The sequence below is a fragment of the Mesocricetus auratus genome, unplaced genomic scaffold, assembly GCF_017639785.1.
Source record: "Mesocricetus auratus isolate SY011 unplaced genomic scaffold, BCM_Maur_2.0 Super-Scaffold_100714, whole genome shotgun sequence".
Taxonomy (NCBI): Eukaryota; Metazoa; Chordata; class Mammalia; order Rodentia; family Cricetidae; genus Mesocricetus; species Mesocricetus auratus.
The window spans coordinates 2,885,807-2,911,669 of record NW_024429270.1 but is presented as its reverse complement, the minus strand read 5'-3'; the positions used below and the strand labels follow the sequence as shown (position 1 = coordinate 2,911,669).

The 25,863-nt window shown below is 39.6% G+C and overlaps 1 protein-coding gene across 1 annotated transcript; it reads right to left on the bottom strand.

Moving 5' to 3' along the window:
* Positions 1-16,126: 16,126 nt before the first annotated feature.
* On the bottom strand, positions 16,127-18,196 carry LOC121137914 (ubiquitin-like protein 4A). The gene has a single exon (XM_040740801.1). The coding sequence runs from the start codon at positions 18,152-18,154 to the stop codon at positions 17,681-17,683; it is 474 nt and encodes a 157-aa protein (XP_040596735.1). The 5' UTR covers positions 18,155-18,196; the 3' UTR covers positions 16,127-17,680.
* Between the last annotated feature and the right edge of the window lie 7,667 nt (positions 18,197-25,863).

Genomic DNA, 25,863 nt, shown 5'->3' with positions numbered 1-25,863 from the left:
ACCTAAAATTAGGGAGGAAGCAGGGTGGAGGGAAGCATGTTCCAGGAGGACACATTCTGTCACCAGCCCTTCTCTCTTTGCTTTTGCAACTTCTTTCTACCACTCCCCTCTGCCATGTTGCGCCTCCTCTCAGCTAAAACATTGCCAACTCAGTGTCCATTTAAAACTTCTGAAACCATGAGTCACGATAAGTAATCCCTGCTGAATGTGATTGTTTGTTTTCTCATGTATTTTGTTGCCACACAGAAAAAGAGACTAACACAGTTAGTAGTTAATACTGAGTGATTAGTGGGATCTAGAACCACAGAGGGGACAAACATCTGGGCACACCTGTGGGGGATTATCTTGATTAGATTAACTGAGATAGGAAGACTCATTCATGGATGAAAAAAAAACATGAAATGGAACTGAGCAGATGCATTTATAATTCTAAAGTCACTGTAAATGGTGGCTTCAAGCTCCTAACACCTCAGCTCCCCCAAGTGATGGACTATACCCTCAAACTGAGCCCAAGCTAAGTGAACTCTCTAACTACATATGAAGCATTTTTCAACTTTTTAAATTTCAAGACAGTCTTATTGATTTGTCCACACTGGCATTTCACTCGCTCCTATAGCCCTGCAGGCCTTAGAAATGTACTCTGCCTGCTTCAGTCTCTTCAGTAGGTGGAGCTACAGGTTTGTATACAAGGTTTAGCTCCATTACAGCAGAGATTATTAAGTCACTTGAAAGTATTCCTGGATATGTTAAATATTTCCTGTCCTTTGAGCAGGTGAGAGACATGCCTCCAGGCTGCTCTCCAACTCCCATCGCCCATGAAACTCTCTCCTGGAAAGACCCACTCCACCACCTGATCCCAATTACCTGGACATACTCCCTGGGCCCAGTCCTCCCAGGAATCCCCAGAAAACTATGTAGGCACAGGTGAAAAGTACACCAGTTGGAACATCAGGCATAGGCCCAACCCACAAGAGTTGGAAGTTCAGGCCCTGCCACAAGCCACACTGGTTGGAATAAAAGATGAGCAGATGTCACTGAAAGAATACATTCAACAACTGAAAGAGCAATATGGCATCACAAGAACACAGTGACCCGACAACACCAAAACTTAAACATCCAATGCAACTGAATCACAAGAAAATGAACTTAAAAAACTTTGTGATTATGACAGAGGCTCTTAAAGAGGAAATGAAAAAATTGCCATAAAGACAAGGAAAAAAATGGAAGAAATCAATAAATCCTTTAAAGAAAGCAAAGAAAAAACAATCAAAAAGCAAAGGAAATGGTTCAAGTATTGAAAACTGACACATAAATAACAAAAAAACCCACAAACCTAGGGAACTCTGGAAATGGAAAATCTGGGGAAGTGAACAGGAACTACAGACACAAGCATCACCAACAGAACATAAGAGATGGAACAGAGAATCTCATGCATTGAAGATACAATAGGAAATAGATTTATCATTCAAAGAAAATGTTAAATCCAAAAAATTCCTAACACAAAACATTCAAGAAATATTGGACACCACAAAAATACCAAATCTAAGAATAATAGGAAAGAAGAAGAATCCCAGCTTAAAGTCAAAGAAAACATATTCAACAAAATCATAGAATAAAACTTTCCTAACTTAAAAGATATGCCCATCCTTGAACTTCTGATTCCCCTGCCTCTGCCTCCCAGGTTCTGGGATTACAGGCATGCGTCACCATGTCTAGCTTTATGTAGTGCTGCGGACAGAATTTAGGGCCTCACTTATATTAGGCAAGTTATCTACCAACTGAGCTGCAGTCCTGGGCTAAGAGTCCAATAACTATATTCTGTATGTTCAGGAACAAGAACATAAGAGAAGGGGTACAGACTCTAAGCAGAAAAAAAAGACATGCCTATACAGGTACAAGAAATTTATACACATGGGTTAGAACAAAAAAAGTCTCCTTGCCACATAATAATCAAAACACTAAACATGAAAAATAAAGAATTTGGAGTAATTCCTTGTATCTTACCAGATCATCGCTAAAGTTAGAATTCAACAACAACACAAACTATAGAAAGCCTACAAACTCAGGAAAGTCTCAACTGGACCACCTTTGAGTCAAGGAAGAAATGAAAAAATTAAAGACTTCCTAGAGTTCAATGAAAATTATTCACAATATACCCAAACCTATGGGACACTTTGAAAGCAGTGCTAGGAAGAAAGTTCATAGCACTAAATGCCTACACAAAGAATTTGGAGAAATCTTACAGAAGAGACTTAACAGCACACCTGACACTCCTGTTGTCATCAAGGACCATACAGAGGACCAGGATGTGGTCAGCCACCTAGGACCATGTCAGTGCCCGAGGACTAATGACGTTCTTAGGTGTGCTATGCTGATCTGTGTGGCCTGTGCTGCCACTTGGAGCCATGGAGACATCCTGGCAAGATCTGCTGCCTGGAGTCATGTTTGGGTCTGTGACCCTGCAGAGCCTAGGTGGTGTCTGGGGTGGTATGCATGGCTCCAGTTGCCACCAAGGCTCTGTGGATGCCTGGAGTCAGGACAGCCACCTGGTACCATGGTGATGCCAGGGGTGAGGCTGCTGCCAGGACCATGCTTATCTGAGGGTGCTGTGCCACCACTGGGACCGTGATGACATCTGGGCTGGAGCTGCTGCTAAGAACCTTGTCTGGGCCTATGGTCTTGCTGCACCTGGGGCCTGTGGTGTTTTTTCATGGCTGGTGTTAGCACAGGGATCATTGGAGCTCTGCTGTGCTGAATCAGTCCTGCCCTTCACTGGCCAGGGGTAGCCTGTTTCTGCCCTTGGCTGGATACAACAGTGGGCAAACTGGTCCTACCCATCAGGAGAGAGCTCACCCTCCCAAAAAAAACTTGGAGAAGACCCCGCCCCTCACCATAGGAGTGAACCTCACTTGGGAAGAACACTAGAGATGACCCTGATGTGTGGTGATATATTATAACCTAATAAAGCTTGCCTGGAGACCAGGAGCAAAGCAGCCAAGCCACCAGAGAGCTCTTACCTCTCTCTACCAAGGCTCAGGCAATCCTGTCCTCAACATGGTTGGAGACCAATTGTCTGAGACTGATTGCCAGCTCAGAGACCCTGCTCCTGTCTTATATACCTCTCTAGTGAGTGCTGGGATTAAAGGTGTGCACCACCACTGCCCAGCTTCTATAGCTAACTAGTGTGCATATTGGGATTAAAGGTATCTGCCATCACTGGCTGGCCTCTGTGTCTGTGGCTAGCTGTGCATTTTGATCTCCAGGCAAGCTTTATTAGCTCACAAAAAAATATATCACCACACTGTGGTTTGTGGTAAGGGACAAAGGTGATCCAACCCTGAAACCAAGAGAGTAGGAGAGCTGACCTTGCCCTGCCCCTTGTCTGCCATGTGGTTGCATGGGTGAGGGAAAGATGTCCTCCCCCCTCACCTGTTGCCACCCGTGACAGGTAAGAGAGTTAGCTCTAGGGTAACAAGGGTAAGAAAGCTAACCTTGACCCTCACTGCCATCAGTGCAGGAGAAAGCAGATTCTGCTTTCCATTTGAGCAGCACACTAGAGCTGACCCAGTTGTCGGGGTCACAGTGAGCCAGCCCTGACAGAATGAGAGCAACAGGGGTGCAGGTAAGACATCCCAGAGGGTATGAGAACAGGAGAACTGACCCCTTACGCTCCCATACTTCCTCTCAGGAGAAACGACCCTGTACCTCACCTGGCCTGAACAGAGGGAGGGGGACAGAGACCTGAGAGCCTGAGACGAGGAGAACTAGCCCTGCACTTGTTTAGGCCGCATGGGGCCAGAGGGTTTCTGTAACACAGGAAAACAACAGTATGTCCAAAAGGAGCCCGGGTGAGAACCAATTGTTGGTGATATAGCAAAAACCAGATGCCTTGAGCCAGACCAGTGACTCATGGTAATGAACACTTGCCAGTAATGATAAATGGACAAAGGATAAACTATAAGACTCAAGGGGACACAGTACAGCGTCCACAACAAGATTCTTCTTTCTTTTCCTTATTTTTCCTTGTTTTTTGTTGTTTTGTTTCCATTTTTCTTTTACATTTGGGTTTGTTTGGGGGAGGGGTTTGCATAGACAGAGGGCAGATTCCAGGGGATGGGGAGATAGTTGGGATCAGAATCCATGATGTGAAATCCACAGAGAATCAATGAAAGTTTAAAAGAAAAATATGTCCCTACCACAGCTTCCCCTCACTCCACTCCTTCAAGTCCCCATACTTCTGCTCGCCCCCAAATCCACTCTTCTTCACTTTCCCTTCATAAGAGAACAGGTCTCTCAGGGATATCCACCTAACATGGGATAACAAGAGACAATAAGACTAGATACAAACCCTCATTTCAAGGCTGGACAACACAACCCAGTAGAAAGAAAAGGCTCCCAAGAGCAGACAAAAAGAGAGAAGCCCCCATTCATGCTCCCAATGTTAAGAGTCATACAAAATCACTAAGCCAATAATGTATATGCAGAGGACCTAGCCCAGACCCTTGCAGGCTCCTTGATTGCCACTTCAGTTTCTGTGAGGCACTGTGAGCGCTGCTTAGTTGATTCTGTGGGTCATGGTCTCATAGACCCCTCTGACTCCTATATCCCCACTTCCTAGGTGTCCTCTGAGTTCAAGGGAATGGACCTGATGGGTATCTCCAATTTGGGATTTCTCCACCTAATGTTTGGTTGCAGCTTTGGCAGCTGCATCTGTTCCTCGCTTAGTATTTTTATGGAGCTCCTGTCTGTGAGAACGGGTGGGTCTCTGATTCTTGTGCCTGCCTTTGAACTCTTTTCGTCTTGTTGGATCGCCGTCCTCTTGTTGGGTTGTCATGCACAACTTCTATATGATGGTTTTTGCTTCATCTTGTTATATTTTATCATGCTGGATTGTCATTTTTTCGTGGAATTACAGAGATAAAAGTGTTTTAGAGCTTGCTTAACTAAGCAAGTAGGCTTCACCATTGATCTATATGATCGTTGCCAACACGATCTGATTTCAACTCAAAAATAATGTGTTCCAGAATTGCATTTATTTTCCCTAAAACAACAACAGCAACAATCCTGATAAGGACTGGGTTTTAGCCTAATTCACCTCTGCCACATCCTTTCTGAATCGACAAACCTTTATTTAACAGATCCTGTTTTGATTTTTATCTCCTAAGCATTATAAGGGATTTTGCTTACATTCTTTTGCTTTATCTTCTCATCAGCCCTTTAAAGGTGGAAGCATTGTTGAAAAATTGAAGTTTAGAAAGGTGAAGAGCTTGGCCTATATCTACACAGTAAATAGGCATTAAAAAGAAGGCAGGCCTAAACCCCAAATTAAGCCCTTTCCAAAGCACATTTCTCTTGCTCTTGATGATTAAATGTTTATCTGATCCTAAAGTTGCAAGCTGGGTTTTAGAGTGTAAAATGATTTTAATTGTGTGTATGTCAAACAAAAAGCTAGTGGATGTTCCTTTCAGCAGTACTTTAATGAATCTGATGTCTGATCTATCTCTGATATAGCTTTGTTTCTATATCTTGTTCTTTATGTTTCAACACCGCATTAGAAAATATTCCATCCTCTGGGTACCTATAAAGTTGCCTCTCACTTACCACTTAAAATAGGCATTTCTCAAATTATTTTATCGCGATTTATCAATTGATATGAATACTATAGCACACATTGTCATCCTCCCTGAAATAATTCAAAGCACACTTTGTCTGATGATGGAAAGACAAAACTCTTTAACAGACTCACATATGGGAGGGAAAAACCAATTAAAGATTATCTCTGAACCAGGACTGCCAATATGAGATGAGGTGCATAACTAATCAGCCCCTGATATACACCAGGTGAAGTGATGAAAATGTGATTGTGAGAAATGTAACAACAGTCTGACGTGCATAATTCATGTTTCCCGTGGAGCCTCTGCCCATCTGCTGTGGCTCTATTGAATATGAGAAGATGGAAGGAGGCCATCGTTCATTAACTTGCCAAACTCCTCCAGGGCTCGGCCTCGCCTTCATTTTGTTTTTGTTCCTGCACCAAAGACTTGGAATCTACTAATATTACTCGTTGGGCTTTGGAGGTTTCCAGAATAGGATCTAATCAGCGTCTCTTCTAAAGGGAGCAGAGGTGTGGCGTGCTTTGTACACAAAGCAAAGGGAGTCTAACATCTGCTAAAGCTCCATAGAGCTGCCTTCTCATAGGCAGCGATGGGATAAAACCATGAAAAGATAGGCCTTCATCTTCGAATCTTTGGAAACAAACTTCTCAGGCTGTTTTTCCTTAGAATGCCCCAGGATCATGTGGGTTTTCAACAGAAAGCACTTCCGGTTACATTTTCTAGGCAGTGCCCAGAGACCCGAACAACCATAGGACACTCAGGGAATACTAGATGATTTTAATCTACCTCTATGTTGCACATTGAACCTTTACTTAATGGGTACATATCAAATTGTCTTTTGTGTTGAAATGCCCTCAGTCACCTATTTGGATGTGAAGAGTTGTGTCTCATTCACTAAGATTATTTGTCTAACAAGTACACAGCCAAGGCTTTCCGTGACAGTCACTGTAACAGGGCTCCAGAATTTACTGAGTATTTGAAGACACACTATTTCTAAAGAACTCACATTCTGATGAAGCAATTCTCCCTTCTCAGACACAACCTCTATACAGGTCATTCAACCCTATTCCCAGCCTTGAGCTCTGTCTAGAAAATATACTCCATAAGAGTTGTGGTCAGGTCTGATTTCACACACCAGTTCTTCAACCTATCATGTAAAGGCAAGTGGAAAACATTTGAGTGACTTAATTCATTCATTAGAAAAATTCTGTTTATGAAACATGCTTCTCTCACACAAACAAATAGTAGCATGTGTCCCTTAGTGCATGATTAATTTTTAAAGAATCTCTGGATTACAACACATTCACTGAGGGAAGAAACATATTTTATTGACACCTCCAATTTTAAGCAAACACCAGTGCTTCCTGAGGCTTGTAGTAGTGGTCTGACAGGTTTTTGCATTTATAAGTAGAAAGACTAATAGTACTAATACTATTTAAAAAATGTTTCATTTATGTGTTTTCCTTTGGTTAAAAATAAAGTATAAATATATGGAATATGCATCATTATTATTGAGTTCCTATGTATATAAAAGGCTTGATTTTTAACATCACCACCTTTTCTTTTTGAGAGTACCCACCCAAGTGTAATAAAAGTAAAATGCAACTATGATGAAATTTGTACCTCTACCACCACCCTTTGTTGTTGCCATGGGCTCTATTCCATGGTGATTTTCCTCTGAGCTGAGCTATACCATCATCATTACACTACTTCATAATCCTAGTCAGATGCTGGGAACTTTGAAACAGCAGAGGGGAAATACAGAACAAAGGCCCATGGAGAAGTGTACTTCAGAGAGTTCCTCATTCCCATCAAACTGACATGACTGAGCACAAATAAAATGGGTTGTATTGTGTCATTAAACTTCTTTTTATTAGCCTAAAAAATTCCCTACAATATGTTTTGATCATATTCTTCCCTCTCCCCTCATCTCCTCCTGGTTCCTCCTTACCCACACAACTTCATGTGTTTTTTTTCTCCCAAAAGAAAAAAAAAACAAAAAACAAAAAAAATCAAAACAAAACAACCAAAAATATTCTCAAATCCAAAAACATTAGTAAAACAAAACAACATTAAAGTGTTCAAAAAAACTTCAGAATCCAGTGTGTGCCAACTATTTTTGAGTAGAGATGTCCTGAAGTGTAGTTAACATAACCACTGTCACTTCATTGTAGTTAACATCACATTAAATTCCTCACTAACAACTGAGTATTTTCCATAACATACTGGATCAGTGAGATCAGTATGTAACTTCTTTTACAAGAAATACTAAATAGACACAATTACCTTATTATTTTTATCCATTGCCATCTGATCAATCTGTTTAAAATACTCTGAACTGCTGAGGGACATCCTTAGCCATCAGGAAATGCAAATCAAAACATCTCTGAGAAACCATCTCACTCCCATCAGAATGGCTAAAATCAAAATCACTAATGTCAATTTATGATGGAGAGGATGTGGAGAAAGGGGAACACTCCTCCACTGCTGTCAACTTGTGCACCCATTATGGAAATTGGTATAGAGATTCTTCAGGAAAATGGAAATCAGCCTACAACAAGATCCAGCAATTCTACTCTTAGGCATATACCCAAAAGATGAACACTCGTACAATAAGGACATCTGCTCACCATGTTCATAGCAGCATTCTTTGTAATAGCCAGAACCCGGAAGCAACCTAGATACCCCTCAACTTAAGAGTGGATAGAGAAAATGTATGTTTACACAATGGAGTACTAATCGGCAGAAAAAAAAACAATGGAATCCTGAAACTTACAGGCAAATGGATGGCACTAGAAGTAACCCCATCACAAAAAGACAAACATGTTATGTATGCACTCATATATGGATTTTAGACATGGAGCAGGGGATTGCCAGCCTACAATTCCACCACTAGAGAGTCTGGGAAGCAGGGAGATATGCATGGTAACCCAGAAAAGGTTTATGGGAGATCTCCTAATTGGATTGGGAGCAGGGGGGGAGGGCGAAGGAGATGGCAGAAAGAGAGGGGAAAAAGAGGAGGGGAAAGGAGGACATGGCAGAGCAGGAAGAGAGGCGGTGAGAGAAGGATGGGAGATACCATAATAGAGGGAGCCATTATAAGTTGGAGGAGAGATCTGGCACTAGTGAGATCTTTACAGATCTACAAGAATGACACCAATTGGCATTAAGGCTACCTTAAATGCCCTCCCCTGATAATGAGATTGATGACTACCTTATATGACATCCTAGAACCCTCATCCAGTGGCTTATGAAAGCAGAAGCAAGCACCCACAGCTAAAACCAAACTGAACTCCTGGAACCCAGTTGCAAAGAGGAGTGTTGAGCAAAGGAATCAAGACCAGGCTGTCAAAACCCACAGAGGCAGCTGACCTAAACAAAGGGGAATGTATGAACCCCAGACTGATGCCTGAGAGGCCAGCATGGGACTGATCCAGATAACCCCCCCCAACCTGGGTGTTAGAGAAGAGGCATCAGCAATATATGGGACCCTGGAGAGTAGACCAGTATTTATTCCTGGCATACAAGTAGACTCTGGGAGCCCATCCCACATGGAGGGATGCTCTCTCAGCCTGGGCACATGGGGGAGGACGTAGCCCATGCCAGGGATCATATGACAGACTCTGAAAGTCTCTCATGGAAGCCCTTATCCTCCCTGGGGAGCAGAGTTGTGATGGAGTGGGGTGGAAGGTTGGGAGAATTGAGTTCCAGGGGGAAGAGGGGAGGGAAAGGGAACTGAGAGTAACATGTGTAAAAAGTTAAATAAAAAAATTCTTAACTGAGATTAATGGTGTTCCTCCAAAAGAAAAAATAGTATGAAAATAATGAAAGCATTTGAGAGAATAATTTTAGAGCCTGAATATCATGAAATACTAAAAGCAATTGTTTCACTATGAAGCTTTTCTTAAAACTGACAGGGTTGGCCAAAGTATGCTACCTTTGGATTCTAGTAGGAAGGTAGCCAGCTGCTATGGTTTGCCTACAGCTTCCCAAAGCATATTAGAACTCTAGAGACTTCAGGAACTGCTAGTGGGAAAGGGAAATTATGTAGCTTCAGACTTTATGTTTAAATTATGTTTACCAAGATACTTAAGAATGGAAGTTTATATGGAGCTGAAAGGCTGCAAGTTATGCATTCCTGCCAGAAAACTTAATAAAGGAAACCACTTGCATGGCTCACAAACAATAAACAAGATTAGCAGAAGTTACACATCCTATTCATTACCATTTTGTTGGAGAGCCACTCAATTGTGAGAACAATATCATAGGAGGTATTTACACTGATGTGAATCATTTGGTCCATAAACAAATGAGTAATGACCCGTTAGTCCAGGAGATTAAAGCTAAGCAGATGCTTCACAAGAATAAAATGAGCTTGGGGGAGGAAACACCGCATTCACATTTGACTTTGCCTGGTGGTGCTCAATGGTGTTAGACAACCAGTGTTTGTAGAATGAGACACATGAGCACCTTTGTTGTTTTTCTCAGGATCATCTACACAGAAGCTTTGGTGGAATCTTCTGAATATATGTATTTTTTCCTTTAAATAGGAGAGTAGCTGCTGAGAAAAGGAGGCCTTGGGCAACTCACTATCATTTTTTTTTCTTCAACTAAAGGAAAGTGTTCAAAGGCTTGCAATTTGTATCCTATAGGTGAATTTTGTTGAATTTCACACAAATCATTGGTCCACGGTCCCATGTCAGACAGTAATGAATCATCCTGTAATTCACTTACTACTACCAGTTAGAGAAGAATTTTATCAGGATTTTGGAGAAAGACAGAGAATATTGAAATGAAGGACAAAGAGTTCAAGAAATTCTCCTGATATATCAAGTCAAGAAACTCATTCCAGGGCCTAGAGAGACAGCTTAGCAGTTAAGACAATTGACTGCTCTTCCAGAGGACCTGTGTAGGAATCAAAGCACCCACATGGTGGTTCATAATTGTAAGTTTTGTTCCAGAGTATCCGCCTCCCTCTTCTGGCCTCTGCGGCTTCCACATGCTGGTGTTACACATACATACATTGCAGACAAAACACACATACAGAAATTTTGAGTTGTTGAGTTACATGCACACACAAACACACACACACACACACACACACACACAGACCATTACAAAAGAAAGTCATTATAATACAATGGGGCTAGACTAGATGAATCACAGAATTTCAAAACTCCTACCTGCTTCAAAAATCATGGGTTGTCTATGGTAACACTGACTGAACCTGATCGTATAAGGCCTTTCCGTGCAGCCAAAGGTGTTCTTTACTGCTGGATGGTGAAAAGATGGCAGAAGTGACACACTCTGATATCTGGGCCTTTGCCATTAAAGTGTTAACAGCTAGAAATCTCATTTTGAAATCCCAAGGTATAGTAAGTTATTTATATTACAACTCACAACAGCAGCAAAGTTATAGTTATGAAGTAGCAATAAAATAATTTTATGGTTATGGGGTCAGTCACAACATGAGGAACTGTATTAAATGGTCGAAGCATTAGGAAGGTTGAGAATCCCTGTACTCTATGATGAGTCCAGTAACTATAAGAGTACTCGATAGCCCAACCTTTACAAGGCACCTGGCATGAAAGTCAAGCTATCTCAGGCCCTTTAAACTATTTGTTATCAGATATCACCAAAAGAATCTTGGAACAATCATGTGCGATAGAAGTATCATCCAGTTATCTCTGATTGAATTTATAACTGGAAATAATCCGATTGTTGGGGAAGTAAAGATATCTTTTTAAATAATAATGTTTTACAACAAATGCTAGAGTATCAAGATAAATAATCTGAAATGTTTAAAGACTCAAGGAGAGGCAGAAAATATAGTGTGATATGCTGAAACAAAGAACAAGAAAACCAAGAGAGGAATTGAAATATTTTCTAATACAGGTAATTTCCAAAGTTCATGCAGGATTCATAAATGTATTTCAATAATTCTATGGCTAAACCCAGACACTATGAGCACTTACATAGATGAAAACTCATCCCATGTAAATGATGTCAAGCATGGCCAATAGAGCATAAAACTCCATTTGGGAAAAGCAAATTTCAAGTTTTCCTTTTTGTGCATACTACAAAGGATTTAGATTACTGCTCGATTTCCTGAACACCACCCCCAGAGCCTACCAATTTATGGTACAAAGACATCATAAAAAACACAAGCTTTTTAGGAAATAATTGCATGATTACCTTGTTTACCCATATATTTTAATATGCTTACTTGAAATTTTTCAATGTTTTCTTCTCACAGTTAAGAAGAAACACCTTTTCCAGTATACACATATATTTTTTTACTATATATCCAAAATTTATCCATATTTGAACCTCAGCATTTAACCACAACCTATAGAGTTCTTCCTCCAACTGTTTTGTTACTGGAAAGTGAAAGATTTTGAACCTTGTGGGAAAAAAAGCTTGAATAGTGGAATCAGAGCTTAATGGCCCATCCTGGTAGGTTCTTGGAAGACAAGACTGCCAAGAGAAATACAGAGAGTGGGATTCTGGCTCATAAGGCTCAGAGAGGGAAAAGGATTCTCTCCTCTTTGGAATCAGAAAAGGGACCATGCATGTGTTCATTTGGTATTTTGGCCAAGACTTCGACTGTATTCTGCTATGTCTGGAATAATCTACTGAAATTAACTTTGAAGATGATGGCATAATTTGTACTGCAGGGGGAGTTTCACAATTGGAGAGAGGGAACTAAGGCTGATGCTTAGAAAACAGCTATGATTCTTAAGGGTATCAGTCACACTTAAGTGAAATCTCTTTGTTCTGGAATAGAAGAAACAAGGTGCTAAGAGTAAAAGCCCCTCCTATCGGATTCATCCAGTGGGGATACCAATTTATTTAGAAGAAATAAGGCTACCAAGGGAGTTCCTTGCTCCTCAAAATACCTGCCTATGCAAGTATTTCATTGGGGTGGAAGGGCAGAGGGAAGTTGTTATAGCAGTGGTCTAAGGAATGCAGACTATACCTTTAGCTCACAGCAGAGGTAGGCAGTGTTGTGAAAGTCTCCCACATGCTACTAGCTCTGAAGGAAAAGATGCAAAGACTGATGTTGTCATGGAGATCATGCACCCAGTGACAGTGTCAGAGTACATGTAGAGAAGTCTTGAGAGATTTTTACAAAAAGCTATGGAGGTGAAGCTTCAGTTGCAATGAAGACCCCAATATTTCATAGAAGCAAGCATCCTGGGACATCCACAAAGATAGCTGCAGGTGTAAAGTGGAGTGACCTAAGCCTAAGAGAAAAGTTGTGGGCTACAGCTGCCTTTTGAAGCCCAGAAGATTAAATTTCAAGTATATGATGTTCAACAGACATTGATTCTTTACTATTTTTTTCTGATGGACTTTAGGTTTGCCTTGGTGTGATTATTCATTTTATTAATACTCTTGTTTTCCCAATTTGAAATAAATATGTTCACTTTATGCAATTATATGTATGACATGTATAACTTATTTTTGATTCCATAGGATTTCATAGTGAAGAGATTTTAGATATTTAAGATATTAGAATTGTTCAAGACCAAGACATGAGACCTTGAAGACAAGGAATGTAATGGTTATCATTTAACAGTGATATGTTTGTATACCGAGTAGATAAGGAATATAGATGTTGTGATTCATATCAAACTGTCGACTTGACACAACTTACAATGTCCAGGCAGAGAGTGTTAAGGAGAGATTTTCTCCATCAGATTGGACTATAGGAATATCTATAGGAAACTATCTTGATTGTGTTATTGAGGTGGACATCTTTGGGCTAAAAGTGGGCTTTACCATTCCCTGTGTTTAGGTCCTGAACTGTACAAAAAGTAGGAACAGAGAGCTGAGCAGTAAGTTATGCATTCATTTCCCTCTGCTCTTGGAGGTTACTAGTTTTTTTTCTATTTACTGCTGCCATGACTTCCCTGCAATGATGGACTGTGACGTGAAATTGTGAGCTAAAACAAACCCTCTCCCCATTGCATTGTTTTCTCACAGTAACAAAAATAAAATTAAGACTTTTGCAAATTTGAAGACTTTCCCTACACCCCATTGAAAAAACTGCAAGAAAAATGTTTTGCAGCAATTGTTCCCAGACATTTAGCTGCTTGGATCAGAATCCCGCAGCATCCCTGTCTTACTTGGAATGGAAGCCCTGGCTGGTTTCTGGCTGCTGGTGTTGTACCTGACCATCTATCACCAGCACTCTGGATCCTCTGGTTTCTTTGGCAATGGTACACAGATGCAAATATCATCTCACATCCATTGTTATTTTTGTTAGCAACCCTGACTAGCCTAGTCCGTCATTCCTTATATAAATTCATCTGTGCACTACATAAGAATAGAGTCTTTCCCTTACATTCCTGATAAAATTACAGTACCTACTACACCCATACTAGATTCTAAACCTTGGCCCATTTATCATTCCTTCTCTGTTTGCTATTCTTTTTATGCTAGTACTCACCTATCCCTTAACATGTAATAGATCATATGGTTATTTGTTTTAATACCTGTCTCACAAAGGAAATATTTTTATTTAAATGGTTAATTCAAACTGTTTTCGTAAGTTTCTATCTATCAATCATCTATCTACCTATCATCTCTACTTATGTGCCTATCTTTGTATCTATATGTATATATTTATTTATATGAAATTATGACTGTATATAACCTTTTTCTACAATGTAAGCTAAAAGTTTACTAGTTTGAGCACTTCAGGATTGTGTTGCATGCGTTATGTGAAACACATGGGATGCTTGCTGGCACCTTTAATCCCAGATCTTGGGAGGCAGAGGCAGGCAGATCTTTGTGAGTTTGAGGCCAGACTGGTTTACTGAGGGACAACCAGGACAACTTCCAAAACAATACAGAGAAACTCTGTCTTGAAAAACCAAAATAAATAAATAAAAATGAAAAATAAAAAAATACCTGGAACATTGTTTTCATAAAGGATGATATTAATATAAATATTTTCAGTTAAGATTCTATCAATAAGTTTTCCTAGAAGTTAACTTTTCATGCTCAATATAATAATTACATAAAAACTTAAATAGCTAAGTTGTCTGGGCTATTAGGATAATGAATGTGGTCTCTGTAAAATCAATGCAATCTTCAATTTATTAACCCTTTTTGCATTCTATTGTTCAGGAGTTCACAGAGCTCAATTTTTCATAGTGCCCTTAGAAAAACCTGAAGTTCATGCTTGAGTACCCAATTTACACGGCCCAAATGACAGATGAGCAAGCAGGAGAAACAAGCTGAGGGCTCTTCCACTCCATCAGCACTGCACTCCCAAAGCTGCTTCTGTTTTTCATTTCACATCGTGTATCAGTAAAAAATGCAGCAATGACAAGGTAATAGAAGGATGATTAGCTTTAATGTACTCCCTTTCATGTTTGCAGTTAGAGCAAATATGAGCTAATTTATACTCTTAGCTATTTTTCTTTTCAGTGTGTATTGTAACAAATGTGAAAATTGCGGGTGTGAGTGCAATCGATCAATTGAGATAAATATAAGTCAAGTTCGATGAGTCTTTAACAAATTTTCATAAGGCAATCCTTCTTGGTAAAAACTGTCAGTAATTTCTATGTCAGCATACAGACTAAACCCAGGGAACACTAGGTTCTGGGAGGCAACATGGATTTTCTTATTAAGCATGGGAATCAAATAGCATCAAATCAAAATAGCAGACAGCTTAAATGTTTCCAAACAAAGAAATCACACATCTGGCATTTGATTTAAAAATACAGTTTCTTATCAACAATACAATTAATCAATATTTAGAGATGATTTTACATTTCGTTGCAAATTCTTTGAGTAGTTTGTACCCATAATTTACTCACTACTCTTTTTTAGGAATCTGTTTCTGATAGCCTTGATAGAGGTTTAACCATGATAAAAATTGATTATTATAGCATTCATAAAATTTGGAAATATACTTAATGGATCAATAAGAAATTCCTTAAATCAAAATTTTGCAAATAAGCTTCTCTATTCTTGATAATATCATACAATTATGCAAGGACATATGATAATCTCTATCTCCAAATCCCCATGTCCCATTCTAGCCATCATTTCATCATGCCCTCTCCCAGTATCATTTTTTAATAAATCACTAAGTTCAACTAGTGTTGCTCTTATGTGTGTGAGTGCGAGATCAGCCACAAGAATGTGTCCATAATTTCAAAAGCAGAGATATTCACCCCTCCACCACTTATCAATTGCCATAATTTCTCAGTGTGAGATGAGGCCTGGAGTGCTCCCTCTATTTTAATTGTGAATTTTGAATAGTTTGTTCTTATTCAAGTCTTATGCAAATAACCACAGCTGCTATGAGTTCATGATGTAGTAAATATGTCATATCTAGAAGATAGTGCTTCCTCAAACCTTCCATTAATACAAAGATACCTTCTCAAAAATAAGCTCAAATATATTTAAGTCTAAATACATTAACGGTGATCTTTGCTAGAAATTTGCCATTCCTTTAACTAATTAAAAAACAAATTGTATGAGATCTGTTTTATTAACCTTGAATAGTAAGACAAACAGGACAAAAATAAACCATTAGCATAGCCAAAGTCAGATTTACAGTTATCTGATTTATATATTACATGCTTTGTTATGGATGTGTTAGAATTAAAAACTAGGGGGAAGACTTATAATCCACAAGAACAGCATATCTTGGAAATATGAGTTGTCTTTCAATTCACTAAGGGATTATAAGAGTTGTATTAGAAAATGGTGCATGAATGCTGAGACATGACACAGTGTGAAAAACAATCCACTGAGACCAGTTTAACGATACAATTTTTTCATGAATGTTTGCAACTATATCCTGGTTTTGGATGCAGATATATGGAGAATCTTTGAAATAATTTTTTTGACCAATAAGAGAACATTTATTTGCTGGGGCATCTGAGACAGAAGCTATGCTACGGAGAGAGAAAGTGCTCCTCACTGGCAGCGAATGAAAGGTTTTGATGAAGCTGCAGGCAGCCACCCTTTGATCCTTGGAAGTAGTGGTGAGGATGAAGCAGATCCTGGAGAATTTAGAGGGAGGCAGGAAAAAAGCTGGATATTTGGTGAAATTGTTCATCCACTGCCAGTACTCCTGGGTTTTTCATTTTTGTAAGCCAGTAAGTTTCCTATGTTGCTAAACCAATTATTTGAAACCAAAAGCAGCCTAGCTTATTAATTCAGTTCATCTTGGTAAAAAGTCTCACATGCACCTTCAGTGTTATTTAATTTTCCAAATACGTTCCCTGACTCAAAGTGAACAAGGACACTGGTAAGCTTATTATCTAAGCTGCCAGTCCATATATGTGCTCACAAGCAGGTCCCTGATGTGGTACCCCAGGTCTCAGGGAAGAGCAGGGTCTATCAGCTGCTCATCCCCTCAGGCCTCACTTGAGTTTATCATTCCATTATGGGAACTTAATATTTGTCCCACAATGTCCCATGCAGGAGGCCCTTGGGCAAGAAAGGCCAGTGTAGCCCCGACAACATTCAGAGTGGCTTCCTTGGCAAGGGTGGAGGGTCAGTAGTGTCCTGCAGGTGGTTATCTTCCAGCCTCAACTGCTTCCTGGGGGTCCTGCTCAAAGGAGCTAGTACTTACATGACCTTTAGCACTCAGGCATGGTTCAGTTAAAAGAAGAAACACTGTATCCAACTTACATTTCTATCTCCTCCTCAGCACCCTGAGTTTCTTTTTAAGCAATGAAGGTGTGCAAACTGAAAGCCCCTGTACACAGGTGGCAGAGGAAGCATCCATCTCATGCTGTTGGAGAACTCTGGGTGAGGAGACCAAGGCAGAGTCCTAGTTGTGACACTGCCTTGCGGAGTCACCTGCTTTCCCTCATGGATGAGACTAACTTCCAGGAGGAGCCAAGCAGATAGGGTCCCCCCAAGAAGAGCTTTGTCACGAAGGCCCAGGATATTCCATCTGTGGCCCATGCTTGTCTATCACTTCACTTTCGGCTTCAGTTTGCTTACTGAACACAAGGTAGAACTGCAGGTGGTGATAGCAGACTCCCACCTTGAGCCTGGGATTCCCCCCGTCCCCACTCCCAGAAATGCTATTTGGAGAACCCCTTTTCCATAGACTCAGTTACTTCAGGGTGTAGAAAGCGGCTGGCCAAACGTTCGATGTCATCCAGTGTTAGGCGGCTCAGAGATCTGTCATAATCCCTCTGTAGTTGTTCCAGGACCCTGCTGGCATCTGCTACACTGAAGTGAGGGGCCAGGACTTTGGAGATCAACTGCCAGAGGGGTGGGGGTGGGGAGTCGACCAGTCTGTGGGCAGACCCTTCTTCCAGTAGCACCTTCTCCAAAGGTTTGACGACTAGGTTGAGTTTAGAGTTGGGCCCAATGTTGTAATCTGACAGTCGTTTATCATCTGTTAGGGCCTTGCCTTTGAACAGCAGACGTTGCTGGCGCACAGGGACGTTCAGCTTATCCGAGACCAGGTGCTTCAGCGTAGACACTAGCTCGTCCTCCGGCACCTGTAGGCTGCACTCTCGGCCCTGGAGCGCCTTCACGGTCAGCTGCATGGTGACCACAAGGACCAAAGCAAACCCCAACAGTCCCCTGCCGCGCGCCACCGCCCCGGTCTCGTGCCGGAACCTCTTTGAAATAAATTAATACTGACTTACTTTTAACAGAATTAAAAAATATTTAAATGTGTCAGCATCCATATATGTGCATACATACATACACACACACGTATATATACATCTATCGCCTGGAAACATATATGTTCCTAAATAACATAGAGATATGTAAAAATAATTATTGTGCTTGCTAAGTTGCTTATTACCTTGACAAGTAAATAGAAGCATAAATATCCATTTTATTTACAACATGTCAATATTTTAGAAGTCATCACTCAAATACTTCTGGCAAGACAAATTCTCCAGAAAATAAATTCAGAATGTTGTGGTCAAGGAAGGGATTAGTAAGCAAGACAGAGCTGGTAAATCCATCAACCATGTGTATGTAGTCGATGTTTCATTACTATGACAAAGACTTGATAGAATCAATTTAAAAAGAGGAAAGGTTTCAAACTGTGATTGCTTGACTGTTGATCAGGAAGCAGAGATAGCAAAAGGCAGGGAATAAGGCATACTCTTTAAAATGTTTATTTTTTTTCCCTTTAAGTCAGGGTTTCTCTGTGTAGACCTAGCCGTCCTGGAATTTGCTCTGTAGACTAGACTGACGTTAAACACACAAAGATCTGCCTGCCTCTGACTCCTGAGTGGTGCATGCCTTTAACCCCAGCACTTGGAAGACAGAGACAGGCAGATCTCAGAGAGTTTGAGGTTAGTCTGGTCTACAAAGTGACTTCCAATACAGGCTCCAAAGCTACAGAGAAATTGTGTCTCAAAAAACCAAAACCAAAGAAAAAACAAAAGAGATACAGTCTTTAAAGAAAAGTCTCCAACTAGTTCCTCATGCATATTTCCACCACTCTTCAATACTGACATCCATCAAATTATGATTCTATACTTACATAAATACATTGACCTGGTCAAAACCCTCATTACCGCTCAATGTTTTAGCCTCTGGTCTTTGCATCTAATCTTCAATTTATGAAGAGTATTTCATTTCCAAATCATGCCAATGTGTAATGGACCCGGACCTGGTCACATTCTCAAAGAACCACTGACATTCAATGGAAAGATTATAGAGTATATTTTCCTTCCACCATACTGATTTTCATGTCACCAATACTCTAGAATAAAAGGAGGGGACTTTAGCCCAAACTTCAAGACACAATGAAACAGGGATAATTAAATATGATGGGAGATGACAGTAGAGAATGCAGGGAGAGACAACTAAAACTTAAAGACCTTTTGAAAATCATCCTTATATAAAATTACCACTGCAGAGGTTTTCTAAAATGTATAGATATATAAAATGAGCTTAAATAGGGTTAACCTATGATGGGGTGGGGTTGGAAGACCCTAACTAGGTAACACATGCTAGCAAATAAAAACTCCAGTGCCAGGAATTGATCACTTCTATTTGAATTGTTGGCCAATGGGGCCCCATTGATGCCCAAACATTATAGACAACTGCAAATACTCTTAGTTACCCCTAGAAATTGGTGGTAAAACAATATTGCTAAAGATACCAATTCTATGTCACAAAACATAAAAAAATCAAACTTGTACTCACCTAAATGCTTCATCCCTAAAGAACAGCAGTGTAATGTTATGTGTACTACTGGGGAAGAAAAGTAGTCATCAGTCCCACCAAGTTGTCAATTCAGCAATCTAAATTATAAGGTATCTGACAAGACAGGCCCATTGGTGTAATAGTGGCATGAATGTCATGGGAGAAATCAACCACCTTCTGACTAGAGTTAAAACACACTGTACAAGAAGAAACATATATCTGGCATTGTTACCAGGCACCAAAACCTGTGGCTATAAAAGTTCGAAACCTAGGTTAGAACCTTACACCATCAATCTGCTAAGTGGCTACAATTATTTGTGATTTATTGTTATACCTATAGGTTATTGTATCTAATAACCTTCATGAAGATGTGGGGCAGAAGGTAGTTAAGAAAAATCACAGATAATTATTAAGGAGTTATTGACATTAGTGACTGGGAGAAGAAGAGTCCATCTTCTTCAATGATATAACCCTGTAGGTTCAGCACACTCTAGGACAGGCCCCATTCCCCAGAAAACCTAGACAGTACAGATTAGACTTACTAGTTAAAAAAAAAAGGAAAAAGCAAAGTACAAGTTGGATATGTAAGAAGGCAAGGGTAGAGAGAGTGGATCTGAGAGGAATTGGGGAAAGAATGGTTAATATGGTCAAAATACGTTGGATGAAAATCTCAAAGAACTAGTAATAATCTATATCTTTGTATATGTATATCTATATTAAGTCATTAAGTTTCTCTCTCAGAAGAGTTAAGTTCAGAGCAAAAACAGTAGGCAAAACAGAACTAGAAATCGTGAATTCTATAGACAACACAGCAATGCAAATGTCTAACTAATATCCATATATAAAGACTCCCACAAAGGATATACATGTCCTACTACCCAATGTCACACATTTGTGTACACACACACACACACACACACACACACACACACACACACAGATATGAAGCATACCAACAGGTAGACAAACAGTCATCCTTAAAGTAAGAATCAGTTATAACACAAATGTGATTATCATACAAAAAGTTGAATAATTGACAATAATGTATTAGGTATTCTAATGGAGAAAGAAAGAAAACTGAAAAATAAGTATAGCTGAGAGCTGGAAATTCCAAGAAGGAATTCTGTAAATGATGGAAATAAAAGTATTATCAAGACTGAACACTAAAAAGATTTGTCATATTAGTCAATATATTGAAGGAAAGAATCAGAGAGAGAAAAAAAACATCATATTAAAAAACCTTAAAATTTAAGAACTATGGAATAATTTTAGAGATATGATGTAAATATAACAGTAAGAATTGGAGAAGAAAGAAATAGTAGAGCATAAGAACTAAGTTGTAATAGCATACTTTTCTAAAATACATGGAATGGCTATTCTGGCATTATCCAAGATAAAGGAAACACCAAGCATGGCATGTATGCATGTATGTATCTATGTATCTATGTATGTATGTATGTATGTATGTTTTTACAGGGAGTGAGGGAGGTGCATACTATCAAGTTAGACATATATTCAGTCTGCAGAAAACCAAAATTTAAGAGAAAAATCTTATGGAATCCAGAAAGGGAAAGCATCCTATCTACAGAGGGAAGGGGTAAGAATTACAACCAACAGGCTATCATAAAAAATATTCAAACTAAAGCATAATGGAATAAAATGTTTACTGCTGAAATAAAAATCATTATCCTAGACACAATACAGCTAAATTATACTGCAAAAGAGATTGAAAAATGTTTCTCAAACAACACAGAAAATCTAATGCCAGCAAGCCTGTCTTGTATACAGTGCTCATACAAATTCCTGAGACAGAATGAAAGTCATAGAGGCTGTGATTGTGGGACTGTATTTTGAAAGGAGACATATCAAAGAAAAATAAATGAAGGTAACAAAGAATATTTTTTTATTCTTCATTAGTCTAAAAGATACTTTTCAGTAAGGTAGCAACAGTCATAATTGTGGATGCCATCATTTGAGAAAATGAAATGAATAGCATCTTGTCACAAAGATAAAAGAAAGAAAAGGGAAATACTTTGTATGATGTAATACTGAAATGTATTTTTGTTGCCTATTTATGAGCTCCTAACATTCTTGGGATTTCCCAAATGACCATAGTTGTCTTTTGCTATTCAAAACTGTCTTCCTAATCATAAGGTTATGCTAATGACAAAGTAGTATGGTAACTAAGAGTCTAAGTAGCTTGAGAATGGAAACTGGTCACAGCAGGAATCAACCCTGTGATTAGAAATATAAACTTTGAGTTCTTTCCTCTGACCTGTATGTAGGGCAAAGGACTAGAGATGGGGACAGACAATGGAGTGAAAGACGAATTACAACAATAGTGCACGGGACCAGGAAAGTCCATATAAATATCATGGGATATGATTAGAAAGCATCAGGATGGCAAACAAACCAGTACTTGGAAGGAAGCAAGCCATATCTGAGTACGTGTCATGTACATAGATCCTAAGTGGCAATAGCAGCCAGTGTATAACCCCGTATTCGACATTTCTGCTTTTGCCACAGCCCAATACTCAATTGTTTTAAATGAGTTTCTGACTCCAGGTGATGAAGAGCTAAGACCATCAGCCACTTAGTGAAGTCTGTGTGTAAACAAGAAATAAACCTTGACACTTCATGAATGGACAGAAAAGGAAACCAAAATAAAAAAATAAATGCATAAATAAATAAATAAGTAACTCCCTCCCCCCAAAAAACGAAAGAAGAGTCAAAAAAGGACACATTTTGAGATTGTTTGTTATGGTGGTGAAACTTAACTAGTTCTGACTGAAACATTTTTTATTATCTTTATTTCTTTAAACAAAAGAATATGTGGCTTTAGTTTTCCAGGGTAATATGCTAATAAATTAAAAATCAAATAGTGAGCTCTTATAATTTGACATTGAATGATTTGATATGCTCTGTCCTTAAAAAAATCATTTCACCAGATTGGAGGGCATGTAACTGTCATCTGTCAACAAGTTGTCACTTTGATCACATATAAAGAAAGTTGGTTCATGAAATCTTTCATTTAAAATGTTTAATTATTAATATTTCCCCAAATCCTTTCTGCCATGATAAGTTATGACACCAATCAAAAGTTTAAAAATTATACTGATCAAAATTAGAAATTATAATGACTTGACAGCTGAAGGCACCTAACTTTTAAAACTGATAAAAGTTCACAAAGTTGATAACATATTTGAACAAAAGCATCATTTCTGTGATAAGTTTACGAGTCTTGGACAGGAATTCACATTACCTCTTGCATACTAGATATACCAACATACATTACATTTAGACAAAATAAGGCCACAGGGTTTCTTAGAAATAAGTATTCCTAGTTGTTAGAAATGTGTGAGAAGGTCTGACCAGTGAACTGTGAGCTCAGCTGACGTACACTATTTTCAGTCTGGCACTGCAAGACCCGTGCTTCGTTTCACAGCATCCATTCCCAGCTCTGCAGTCAAAGCATCCTCCTCCAGGCAGGGCAGGTGAAAGATGGTGACATCTCTACCAGTGTTTCGGTATCTCTTGTGGTCCCCTACCCTCTGCTGACACCTTAGTGAATTGGCACTTTGTGAAGCATTCCTTGAGTTGCAGTAATTTAAATAAGCCATCTGCTTCATACCGAGTCCCTGACAGGTAGAATCAGACCAGGTCCCAGAGTGGAATGTGGGGGAAAGTATGCCTCCTTCATCTACTGATCTTTGCTAAATGTGTCACCTCAGGAAGAGCCCAGTCCCATCTATTAAATCACTGTGATCTGAGAGTTGCTTGTTCGTACTCCATTTCTCTAACCTATTCTGACAAATACATTGCTACCCATATGTACCAGCTTTTCTAAGTAGTCTTCCCAGTGGAGCCCAACAAGAGAAGAAACAACAAAGGAAGAAAAGCCAAAAGGTTTCCTTTTATTGTTGCAACATTTACAAAAAGCCCACGAAAAAGTGAATACATGATTTCAAATAAGAAAATAAATCGAGGGTACACAGTATTACAAAGTTTTCAATTTTAAGTTATATGTGCTGGGAAGATTCCTGTTTAATTCTGTAAGGCATACAGAATATTAGTGGGAAAATACTGGCACGTGCTTTGAAGAAATCTTATTCCTTTAAGAAACAATCCTTATGTGACTTCTCTATGTACAGAAGTAATATAATACATAGCCTACTTGTTCCTCTAAGAATATACAATGGAGTGGTAGAAACAGAAAGAAAATGAATGACTACAGTTCTAACTCGGTGTCAGGTAACAAAATACACAAAAAAGAAGACTCATTAAGGTAAGGGATTAATCTGTAAAAGAACAGAGAGAAATAAGGAGGCCATAAAATGTCTCTAATCACATGATATTATTTGCCACAGTGACCTCAGTGAATTGAGGAAATAAACCCTGTACGAATCTGATAAAAGTATTCCAGGTAGAGGTCCAGGTAGAGGTCTCAGTGAGTGCCATTTCCCAGAGCCTCCAGCTTGTTTCTTGGTTTGGGAACAACCAAGACTTGTGTTGTAGCCATGGCTTGTGGAGTAAACAAGGGAGTGTTGTAAAATGCACTTGGAAGAGTGGCTAAGAACAGACCACATATGACAAGGTAAAATTTGCACATGTATATGCACATATGCAGCTGTTGCTTTTATTTTTAAATACCACATTTAAAAATATTCTTTAAGAATTTCCTAAACACATACACTGTATTTTGATCATATTCACTCCCTACTTCCCACTCCAACTCTTTTTTTTTTCAGTTTAAATTTAGATAAGAAACAAGGTTGCTTCACTAGTCAGTTCCAGGTCCCTCTCTCTTTCCCTCCCCTCCTCCCGTGCCCTCCCCCCAACCAACCCCATTATCCCCTCATTTCCCCAGGGAGGGTGAGGCCCTTCATGGGAGTGTCCATAGTCTGTCATTTCATATAGGGCAGGGCCTAGACCCTTCCCCATGAGATCAGGGTGAGAGTGCACCTCGCATTGTTGGATGGGAGTCCAAAGTCGGTGTGTATACTCGGGATGGGTACTGATCTGCTGCCCAAGGCTCAATAGATTACCTAGGCCTCCTCACTGACACTCACATCCAGGGGGTCTTGATCAGTCCCATGCTGGATTCCCAGGCTGATGCCTGGGATTCAAGAGTTAACCTTTGTCAGTTCAGCTGTTTCTGGGGGTTAAACCAGCCCAGTCTTAATCCCTTTGGTCATCAGTCCTCCCTCTCTGTTACTGGCTTTTTTGAGTTCAGCTCAGTACTTAACCGAGGGAGTCTGCCTCTTCCATTAGCCACTAAATGAAGTTTCTGTTTCCCAGACTCTCTGGCCATGGGATTGTAGGCTGGCACTCCCCAGATCTATGTCTAAAATCCATATATGAGAGAGTACATGCCATGTTTCTCTTTTTGTGACTGGGTTACCTCACTCAGGATGGTTTCTTCTAGTGTCATCCATTTGCCTGCGAATCTCAGGATTCTATTGTTTTTTTCTGCTGAATAGTACTCCATTGTGTAAATATACCACATTTTCTCTATCCACTCTTCGGGTGAGGGACATCTAGGTTGCTTCCAAGTTCTGGCTATTACAAATAATGCTGCTATGAACATAGTGGAACAGACATCTTTGTTGTATGAATGGATATCTTTTGGATATATGCCTAAGAGTGGAGGTGATGGGTCTTGTGGTAGGTTTATTCCCATTTTTCTGAGGAATCTCCATACTGATTTCCAAAGTGGCTGAACCAGTTGGCACTCCCACCAGCAATGGAGGAGTGTCCCCCTTTCACCACATCCTCTCCAGCATAAATTGTCATTGGTGTTTTTGATTTTAGCCATTCTGACAGGAGTGAGATGGTATCTCAGAGTTGTTTTGATTTGCATTTCCCGGATGGCTAAGGATGTTGAGCACTTTCTCAAGTGCCTCTCAGCCATTTTAGACTCCTCTATTGAAAACTCTCTATTTAGTTCTGCAGCCCACTTTTTAATTGGGTCCTTTGATGTTTTGGAGACTTGCTTCTTGAGTTCTTTGTAAATTTTGGAGATCAACCGTCTGTCAGGTGCAGGATTAGTGAATATTTTTTCCCATTCTGTGGGCTGCCTTTT

Bases quoted from the DNA above. Each gene is read 5' to 3' on its own strand.
- LOC121137914 (XM_040740801.1), bottom strand. From the start codon at position 18,154: ATGCAGCTGACCGTGAAGGCGCTCCAGGGCCGAGAGTGCAGCCTACAG.